Source organism: Paralichthys olivaceus, chromosome 11 (assembly GCF_024713975.1).
Source record: "Paralichthys olivaceus isolate ysfri-2021 chromosome 11, ASM2471397v2, whole genome shotgun sequence".
Classification (NCBI taxonomy): domain Eukaryota; kingdom Metazoa; phylum Chordata; class Actinopteri; order Pleuronectiformes; family Paralichthyidae; genus Paralichthys; species Paralichthys olivaceus.
This window is the reverse complement of record NC_091103.1, coordinates 17,866,225-17,877,330: the sequence shown is the minus strand read 5'-3', so window position 1 is coordinate 17,877,330 and position 11,106 is coordinate 17,866,225. Positions and strand designations below refer to the sequence as shown.

Below are 11,106 nucleotides of genomic sequence, written 5' to 3'. Positions count from 1 at the left end.
TGTCTGGAGGCCTGTTTAGACAAACCCTGCACTCTTTCTTTTATCTCTCTCTCTTCTTCAACCTGTGTGTCTGCTGTAGCATATTCTTCTATCGGAGGTGTGATCGGACAGAGGCAAAATAAGGAAAGCACAGGAGGCATATCGGGGAAAGCAATCGGACAGAAAGGGTATTTGCAAAGGCAGAACTGTGAGACTGATCATATCAAACCGTCCTCATCGTACCCCTACTGTGTCCTCTCTCCTCCAATTCAGGCTAAAGACATGTCCAGACATTACAGTTGAAGGAATGACAGGAATGACAGGAATTCTGGGGCATTCCCATCCAGGCTGAGTGAGCTCCGAGCGAGGAGGCCACTCCCTGATCCACTCAGAGAGCTGAAAGAAGGAGCTAATGGATGATCAGGCATGACGCCTTTCACTCTCCTCTGGCCCTTGTTGTGTTTACCACATCCAACTGGTTGATGTTTTGCATCAATTGCTATGGATTTGCTGTCCACATTGGTCCAAACATTACTGGCCCTGTTTTAGTTTGAAAACTCTGGGTCACTGTTTTCGTCGGGCAGACACGGAGATGTTTTCAAACAAGGAAGTAGAAACTCACAACCACTTGCTGATCACAGATTCGGTCACGGCGTAGCCTTTACTGATTCGTCAGGCTCCCATCACATGGCATTAGCCTCGGCTACCAGTGTAGAACGCAACATGAATTATCATTTACAAGCGTTGCTGACCCTGTTGCCTTTGCTAACAGCTGATTTGCATTTACATTCTACATTTTACAATGATTCAACTGCTTACGTGCGTAGGAGACTAGCTATCATTCAAGCGATCTAGTTTGTGGCCTCGCTCTTTCTGCAACTCACAACCAAATGCTTCCTGGGTACACTGGCACATGCATGCCCAGATTATGTGTGATATGCATTATATGACTGGATTGCACAGCTAAAGGTGCAGTATGGTCAAAGAATATGACATTGTCACATGTATTAATTGATAACTGGGTAATGAGGAAAAGTGACAGGTCTAATCGAGCTTAGTGCCTCTGTGGAGCAACAGAGGAGGTGAGTGACGCCTCGCTGCTTGTGTCTGGACAAAGTCTCTGTGTTGGAATGCTGCAGGAATCTCAACTCCAATGTGTTTAAATATGCAGTGTACGTTCGCAGTGTGCGTGTACGTTCGCAGTGTGTGTGTGTGTGTGTGTGTGTGTGTGTGTGTGTGTGTGTGTGTGTCAGTGTGTGTTCATGTGTGAGTGAAAGAGAAAAAACAAAGCTCATTCCGCCTTTGAGGGGAAAGCAAACAAGGAGCGAACGGGTACTCCTGTGTTGTTATGGTAATTCCCAGCACAAAAGAAATAACAGTGACACTCAGTGATTAACAATGCTGCTGCATGTAAACCGAACAAAAGCACAGTCACATGCATTCCTGGTTAAATTAAGAGTGACAAGTGGCGTAAGATGTCAAAAATAAACCTGTGGAGAATTGCTGATTTGACTCCAGAGAGGATCCTGCCTTTGACAGATACAGTACATATCTAGCACATCTGCCAAAGAAAAAAAAAAAGAAAGAGGCAAAACCACACTTTTGAACAGAACAGAGACTCAAAAATAGCACGATGACGCTGGGAGAGAAGAGAAGCCTGTAATTCAGCAAGGAGCCTATATAGTGATTAAGTCCCATGTAAAAAAAAAAAAAAAAATGCAAACACACACCACCCACTCTCACTGGCTGTCGCAACACTTCCTGCCAGAGAAACTGACTCCAGTAGCGAAAAAACACAGATCTTGCATCTGTGCAGCAAACAGCACATTTAACCGCAATCTTAATCATTAAGAAATCGATGTTTAGTTTAGTGTAACCAAAGACATTTAGTAATTCATGTAAAACGGTAAAATCTGCCTCGACAATTCTTGGATCATCTCTGGAAGTAAAATCACACTTCCTGTCATGAGCAAAGAAAATGTACATTTGTGGCAACAAAGAGGAAGATCATCAAACAGAATGACACCCTCCTCCCTTACAGTCACTATTCCAGCAGTGTCTGAACTCCCATAGGTCACGAGGCCACACTGAGCAGCCATACCACATCCCAACCCCCCTTAACCATGGCAACCACATCACATGACCATCTCCCATGACCAGCAACCACAGACAGGCTGGGGCATCTGCAAAACCTGAGCAACGCAGATTTGCTCTTGACTGCATCTAAAACAAAGAGCTTTAAATAGCTTGATTACCTAAGAGAATAATAATAAAAACATATTGACAATTAATATATAAAAGGTGTCAATCAATTGGACTGACAACAACCCCCAGTCTAACACTGGCACTGAGCTGTGCACACAAAGGGCAGGAAGTGAAACTTTCACCTTCTCACTCTTTCGAAAGAAAGAAGATAAAAAGAAACAGGAACTCTGCGGGCCCCTTTCCATCCAAAGGGCAAATTCTTCTGCTATCAGATGTTTATACCACAGCAAGAGATTGAAGCCGCACACCAGCAGAAGATGGGGGGTGTACATTTACAGTATCTGGGGCATAGCTGTAATAACTTCTCCCTCTCATCCACTACCACTTTAACGCTATTATGTTCAGGCAGAGTTCCACTCCAGTTCTGTTCGCAGCTAATCAGACAATCTGAGTTGAGGCTGTCTGTATTAGAAGAGGCGTGTTATTAGCTATGGCTTTATATAGATGGCCATGGCATAGATGTGAACTATAGCCACGGCTTGTGTTGGATGTAAAAGAGATAACAAGTGCTACTATCAACAGTCACAGTAACACAACACACTTATGAGAAGAACACTGAAACCTAATATTAAGCTGTAAAAGCTTCCATTTCTGCTTTTAGGCAGGTAAATAAATACAAAGCATGCATGTGTACGTGGATTTCTACTCATACACAAAAAGAAACTGCAGTGAAGCAACACCAGAGCTGGGCAAAGATTCAATATTATGGTTTATCATATATAACTGATCACTTGTAACAGTATTGTTATCGTTTTTTTTTATCGTAATTTGCCCATGAACTGTAAAACAAAAGCTCATTGCAATATATACTAATTTGATTGGTTAATATGGGATTTTGTATTAGCATTCAATTGTCTATATTGTGATGTTTATTAATCTCACAATATTGATTTCAACTATCTTGCCCAGCTCTGACATGCAGTCCTGTTTGATCGCACCTGTTGGTTGTAATATTCACACTGCATGTACCCAGACCTCCTCATGCCCCACAGTCACATGGTGCACGCAAAGCCAGAGAATACATATGATACCAATGCTTACACTGGCGAACAGGCTCAGATACCGAGGCCAACACAGTCTGACATTAGGGTTCAATCCTGCACTGGACAGTAACAGCAAGACACATGAAGCTCAGAGACAGAAACTCAATACAAAATGGTGCAGCTTGAAGATCAGCACACATCTACTCTAAAAAATGAAACTGGGCGCTTATGTGAAGCTTGTCTTGTGTTTGTTTACTCTCTTCTCCCCCCAAAGCAATTCTGTGGTCGTCCAGCCAGCCGAGGGCAAGGTAATCCCCCTAGGTAAACACAGGCAGAAGCAGGGGCCTGCTCAGTCATACCAGCCTCTCCACATCACACCGCTACACCCACATACACACTCACTGCACCCAGGCTGAAGCTCGGGGCTGAAACACTGCTACACCCACACAGTTATAAAGAGATGTTCCTCTGGAGCAGCACTACATGGCCTTGTCTATTAATGCATACAAGGATGAGTAAGTGAAGGTGCTTTCATCTCAGTCCCATTTGTGCCGATGGATACCATTAAGGTTCATCAAAAGGGATGACGAATCTCATCAGGTATGATACAATTATCGTTACACGTCCCCCGCTGTTACTTAGAGTGTAATAGCCTGAAAACAGCAATGCTTATAGTATCAATGACACATTGACTGACAGAGTTCCTCATCTTTTTTTTTTTTTTAAACTATGTAACCATAAATACACTTTGGTCTGTTTTATTTTGAGTTTGTGATTTTGCACATAAACTGCAGTGGTCTCAGCACTAACCTGGCAGCAGTAGAAAATATGATTATTTTGGGGAACTGGCAAAATGGCTTTCATGATTTATGCAATGAAGCTTCCCTGAAGGCGCCCGGTAAATTTGTCCAACATAAATCTCAGCACACACATTGACTTTCCCTATTGTACTCATATTTCCCGCTGACCTGTGGGCTACTACACATCCTCAACAGCTTGTGTATAATTTTAGGGGTAGGACAAGTTGCAGCAAATTATGCACACAACAAAACATTTTAAACTACTGCATTATTTTGGGGCATTTAAAGTAATCCCGCTATTTTTGTGAATCCAAACATACAAAGCTGGTATTTTTACAAATGACACACTCTTGTCCAAATTGCCCATGACAACACTGTTTAGGCTCAGCAAACTGGCAATTAGCCATTGTGATAAAAAGCTGAAAACAAGTGGATGTTGACAAAAGAGAGAAAAGACAGCCTGATTTCTTTTAAAAAAAATGCAATTTGTATTAAAAGTCTTGTTTTCAAAACAGACAGCCCACTGTTAAAGGGCTGATCTGGAATTAAACTTACAATCAGGTTAGATTTGTCAACGGTACATCATCACATTTCCTGTTAAAAACAACAAAATAAAGAGAACAAACAGATTTCCTTTGAATGAAGTGGTCTGGCAGGTAAGCGTCTGATGTTGTCACCACATCTAGGGGGTTCCAGTACCTGTTCGTTTCAAGATATAGGTTTGGCCAGACCAAGCAGACATTGCAAAATGAACACCTTAGACTTCAAAAAGGCAAACGTAAAACATACAGAAAACCGCCATTCCATGAACAAAAAGCCTATTGTGTTTTTTTTTCTCAGCCTCCACCCTTACGAGATTATCCAAAACTGTTCGCTAGTTTGTGGATTGCCATGTTGAAGAGTTCTTTTGGTGATACATGTAGGTTGGCACTAAATCTGACAGCTGATTTGTTTTGGAAAGGCACTCGACGAGAGGGCGAGCGGGTCGCCGTCCCCGTGTCACTTCAGTTAAAAAGGTCCTCTCGCACACTTGAAGACGAGATGAAGGGAAAAAAGAAGAAAAGTGGCACGCATCACGTTTACTCCACTAGCAGATAAATTCGTCCATTTTTTTTTTATTTTGGAGAAAAATAGGATTTTGAGCGTTGTGGAGCATTGCTCCAAAGTGGGTGAGGCAGAGATATCACCTAAATCTTTACCATCCCCTGGACTGTGCAGTCTTTTAAACAAAATATACTCTCTCTTATTCTCTCTGTCTTCATCTTATACAGAAATATCCATTTATGAGTCTCTAAGTGTTGCCCTCCATTTCTTTTCCATTGGGGTTTAGTTCCAGTCGGGAGTACAGTTGGGAGCCGGTGAGGGAGGAGGGTGTCACTGCCGAAACTCTGGATCTGACACTGTGTTGACATCGACGGTGGACACTGATCGTGCAGCAAAAGATACTCCAACCCAGCAGAATTCCTGAAGAGTGGACCCCTCCCTCCGTCTCAGTTGCTCCCCCTCCCTCCTCCTCGTCCCCCCTGCAGCATTCCTGCCTTCATTTTCCTCCAAGGCTGACGAAGACAAGCTCCACAGTACACACTTGCTGCAACACACTGCCACAAAGAAGAGAGAGAGAAAAAACAAAAATCATGAATGACCTACAGCAACCTCTGAGAAAACATGGAGGAGAAAAAAATGGATCATTTTGGGCTTGGCCCCAACGAAAAATTAAAAAGTTGCTGATCCATGAATGTAGGCCATGCGAGAAACACTGGAATCTCCCAACTCCTGTCAAATTCATTTCAGTGAGCAGCTGTTCCATGGTGCACAAACTCAACCACTAAACTTGGTAAACCCAATAAAGTCTTAGCTCGTCTCTTCAGTTCTGCAAATGACAAACACTTCCCACTCATGTCTGCTCAGCAAAACAATACACTGCAAGTGTCCTGGCTTTGGGTGAGCAGTGAAAAACTATGGCTGATGAACAAAAAGTGACCTTAAACTAAAAAACAAAAGAGGAAACATCCACATTGACCCAGTTGAGCTTACATCCGGTATTGTGCTGTTGACTTCTCTAGACTTAATATGGACATGTGCTAATAAAGGAGTTCAATAACAAGTTGAGAATAACAACTGTTTATGTGGTGTCACCTGGTGAATCTATCACTTTTCACATGTAGGGTGTCTCCACTTACCATTGCAAACTGAAAACCGAGCGAAGAATAAAACTTAATGGCCGTCCTTGTTTTTCTTAAAGAATTACACAAGACGAGCAGCACTGGTCGTCGCCATTCGGTGTGGAGGCATAGTTCATCTGTCGGACAATCTCCGCGAACAGTTCGTCCACGGAGCTTTTGTTTTTGGCTGAAGTTTCCATGAACGGGCAGTTCCAGTCGTCCGCCAGCGCCTTCCCCTCGCCGGACGACACCTCCCTCTCCCCCTCCAGGTCCACTTTGTTCCCCACCAGGATCATCGGCACCCGCTCGTACCGCTTCACCCGGATGATCTGGTCCCTCATCGGCTTGATGTCCTGGAAGCTCTGCTGGTTCACCAGGCTGTAGACCAGGATGAAACCCTGGCCGTTCTTGATGTACAGGTCCCGCATGGAGGCGAACTGCTCGGTCCCCGCCGTGTCCAGGATCTCCAGCACGGACGGGGACGAGTCCACCTCGATCTCCTTCCTGTAGAAGTCCTCTATCGTGGGGTCGTACTTCTCTATGAAGGACCCCGTCACGAACTGGACGGTCAGCGCGGATTTCCCGACCCCACCGGATCCGAGCACCACTACTTTGTACTCTCTCATGGTTCCCCCCGACCCCAGAGAGCAGCCGACACTCCTGCTTCCTCTCCGCTAGCCGCCCTGCTGGCTTCTCCGCCCGCTCACCGTCGCTACTCCGCCGGCAGTTTTTCTCCGGGCTCCGGGTCGGTGGGTGCGGGGCGTGGCCGTCAACTACTGCCGCTCGGTGGGTAGATACGCTCTCGGACTCGCGCTCAGCATCTGTACTGGGGCATGTTGGGCTCCGGACGTCAGACCCAGCCGGTTCTTCAGCGAGCTTCCCCCGTTTTCGTTCAAGTAGCCACGGTGAGCCCGTTGCTCTCTCTGGCAGAGTCAAGCCGTACCGAGCGGAGACTCACGTTTTCCTGTGTGATCTTTCAAAATAAAATTTAAATAGCGTGACGCGCCTCAAGTAGTGAACCCAACTGCGGGTTTAACTCGTTTTAAATTAAAAACCTCCATAAATATTCAGGTGATGGTTAAAACCCTGCATAAATCCAACATTAATGATATTTTATAGCTAACATGTATTTTATTCTGAAAGCAAACTGTCATATTTCCTGTATAGTTCTTAGTAACTACAGGTTACTTGACGCTTGAGCTCTTCCTGCCAACAGCACGCAGTCGACGTCCCACGTCACGGACAGGGGCTCCAGAGTTAAAGGTGCAGTGCGGCTGTTATCGCACAGTCAGCTCCTCGGCTGCCCCAGAACCCACGCAGTCCCGCCACACCTTAGTTTCGACATCTCTGATCCTCGGGCTTACTACAGCTTGACTCACTCTCACACAATTTACTGGAACGGCCGTAGTCTACCTCAGCCTGTGTCGTCATCTCATTGCCCAACTCCTCTCTAAGCAAACTTGGTTCTTCAACTCCGGAAACTTTTATGGCTTCCTCTCAGTAGTTTCAATATTTTGGAAGAATTTCAAACAGGTCGAGGTGAGTTAAAGGTCTTAAACTTGTGGATTTCCACCACTGGGATTCCAAAAAGATCAGTAATCCTCTTAACTTAATGATGATACAGCACTTTTCTAAAGAACGTTACATAGTGCATCACAAATAAAAGACGCAAAAGTGGAAATGATAAAAACAAGTATAAACGAATCAATCAAAATTCAAAACACCAAAATCCAAGCATGACCACCTATTACAACAATAAAAACAAGAATTAGATCAAATCTTGGAATGCAATACATTACGTTTTATACTTTGATTCAAAGGAAGCTACAGACTCAGACTGACGTATTTCCTCCGGCATCGTGTTCAAGAGATTTGGACGAGAAAGTCGTGCTATCTACTTCTTCTGCAGTTTTCTATAGCAGTTGGCAGCCAACTGTTATAGGTGCATTACCGCATTACCCTTTTGAACTGGAGTGTGGAACACTTTAAACATTACTTTAGAAGAAAAACAAACATGGAGCAGGACCAATGTCGTATGTCTGTTTTGCAGCAAAAAAAAATCGATGGATAAAATCCTGGGTGTTTTTAGTCAGAGCTGTACAAGTACGCAACCTTTGTTTGGTGACGCTTCCCGGTCAGCTCGCTCTCTTTTGCTATTGCGGGTGTCTGTCGGACCTCAGGGATCTGGGTCCGACATAATTGTAAACCCCCAAAACTTCCAAATTATTTGGGCAGATAATTGGCACAGAGTGACCTCCAGTCAGAAACGGCCCCCATGTTGGAAGGGGCAAATCGTGTCTAAACTCGCCTCAATTATCCTCTAGTGTCCAGCAGCCTTTAGTCTTCAGACGAGAATCTGGAACAGTTAAAAGGTCAGGGGATCTCAAAGTGTGAGCAGGGTTGTATGGGGATAAAAGATCTCTGATATAATGAGGAGTCAATACTAAAACGCACTGGAAGCCAGTGTAAAGAGGTTAAAACAGGGGTGATGTGTTCCAACCTGTTCTCTCTGGTTAAAAACCTGGCAGCTTCTGTACTGTCTGAAGCCGCTCTAAAGATTTGAGGCAAGTAAAAAGGCTGCTGCAGTAATCCTGACGTGAAGAGATACAAGTGTATAATATAGTTTATAATAAATAGTAATAATAAACATAATCAATAATAATACTTTAATTAGATAGCAGTTGCAAAGTGTTTCACAAAAAGGACAAAAACAAACAAGAATATGAAACATGAACGACAAGAAGCAAATACTATTTACAAATAGTATAATTCTAAATCTAAAATCAAACACAGCAGGTGAAAAAATACAGCATCATTTAAAAGTAATAAAAAGGATCATAAGTAACAGCAAAAACAATCAAGAAAAGGCCATTTGGTAAAAGTATGTTTTTGAGAGACAAAATATGAAACAACAAAGAGGAAGTGACTCACTTCACTGTTTCTGTGAAGCCTGACCCTACATGTGACACATTATTCACCTTTTTCCTAAACAGTCTTATTAGTTATTTTGTTTTCACGATGCGACTCAGTGTCAGATAAATCTTAATATCCTTGTTCACTGACTTGTGCCCCTGAGACACGTTCCACCCAGAGAGATATCTGAACCACCCTCACCAGGAAGGAAAGCTGTTTGTTCTCTCGATCATTTCTCAGACTTACACAGAATCTGGCATGGTCATGACTCATGACTTGTGTTGAAATCTTTAATCCGTGTGGAAACAGCATGTGATAAGCTTGTAATAAAATTGATTACTAAGGTCATCGCATTTCTTTGTTTGTGTGGGTGTGCATGGGTTCATCATTTTGTCCTATTGTGAGCTGTGAAATAACCACTGTTTCCAATCAATGCCCATGAGCAGAGCACGGTGATGACTAAACCACAGTCGTGACCTCGTCACCTCGAGGGAAAACTCAGCTGGATCAATACGGTTTTAATTCATCTACAAATCACCACCAGCGTTACAGCTGACACACACATGCAGTGCAGTGAATGAAAAAGCAGATTTGTGAGTCAGTGTCACTTTGATGGTTGAAGTTGAAAGAATGTGTAATTATGATGACACACAAAGACAAGATTTTCAAATGCCACAAAGATGGAGGCACATGCAGATGCAAAACACTGTCAAAGGACAACCACCTATACAACTAGAAGGGCCCTCAGTAGAGTGCACACCTCCACCAAGGCCCAACAGTCCCCTTGTGAAACAGTATGGTTCCCTAGGAAATCAGTAAAAATGTTCCAAAAACATCATTGTTAAAGGAAATGAAAAGAAAAAATCCTGTTTGTGCTCCGTTTTCCGGATCCGCTCCAAAATTCAATGGGCTCTTTCTTGGCCCGTGTCCCATCCTTTCACCATGTGCTGCTGACAAACAAGCAAACACATTCAACACACTTCAGATAACAGTCCTCGAAACATGCCTGATATTTATCATCAAGATCCATGGATTTTATGACCTGGGAAATTGAATGAGTTCTTTCCTGACCCGTACCCCATCCCTCTACCAAGTTTCATGGAAATCTGTCCTGTAGTTTTTGTATGGTCTTGCTTAAAATCAAACTTACAAATCAACCAACAAATAAACGGACAGGGGTGAAACCACAATCGGCACAACATCATAGTACACACATTACCTTAAAGTAACACTAACCCACTTTTAAAAAAGTGTAATGCATTTGAGCTCTAGTGTCAGAATAAATGAAACCCACTGATATTGGGTTAGGTTTGGATTATATTCATATTACTCTGTGTTCTTGGGCAGATGTCAGATATCATGCCACTATTAGTACATCCCTCTGTCTCCAGACTGGCTTTATTCTGCATCAATCTGCCTCTCTATTTTGCTGTAAATGTAAAAACATGGTTGTGTTTTGTTGGGGTAGAGCTATCTGAAAAACTAACAAACCTGCAACACACACACACACAGACACACACTCACACACCTTTGAAATCAAAATTCCACCCCTGGGTGACATGCAGTGAAATATGTGGATTGGCCCGTCATGTGGTTTTTCTTTTCTAGAGCCCTGAAGTCAGCCCCTCCTAACATCCCATTAACAAACAACAAGCCGCAGCTCTATACAAAGACAATCAGCCTGCCCCCATGGGGAGTGAGGGGTAACATGACCTAAAAGCCTTGTGATGTGGATTGTCACATCTGCGAGAGCGATCACCTCTGATTTAAGGACAAGGCTGTGCTGTCAGAGCAGATTTTATTTTCACACACGGTTGATAATTAGATAGAAATGGTCATTTAATCAGCCGACGGTATGCACCCCCCTCCCCAGGTGAATTCTCAACAACAAACTAACTGGGTGATGGTGATGTGTCGTCTTTCACACATCTGTCACTGTGTTCAGAGCTTCTGGCTTGACTGTGATTTAGCCTGCAACAAAAACCAGTACACAAATATTCTTAA

At 43.4% G+C, this 11,106-nt stretch overlaps 1 protein-coding gene across 1 annotated transcript; it reads right to left on the bottom strand.

The window, feature by feature from the left end:
- Window positions 1–4,491: 4,491 nt before the first annotated feature.
- LOC109630356 (ras-related protein Rap-2b) lies at window positions 4,492–9,441 on the bottom strand. The gene is made up of 2 exons (XM_020088521.2): window positions 6,208–9,441; window positions 4,492–5,625 (listed from the first exon to the last, which is right to left on the bottom strand). The coding sequence occupies exon 1, from the start codon at window positions 6,813–6,815 to the stop codon at window positions 6,264–6,266; it is 552 nt and encodes a 183-aa protein (XP_019944080.2). The 5' UTR covers window positions 6,816–9,441; the 3' UTR covers window positions 4,492–5,625; window positions 6,208–6,263.
- Window positions 9,442–11,106: the final 1,665 nt, after the last annotated feature.

Excerpts from the sequence above, each read along its gene's own strand:
- LOC109630356 (XM_020088521.2), bottom strand. The coding sequence starts at position 6,815 with ATGAGAGAGTACAAAGTAGTGGTGCTCGGATCCGGTGGGGTCGGGAAA.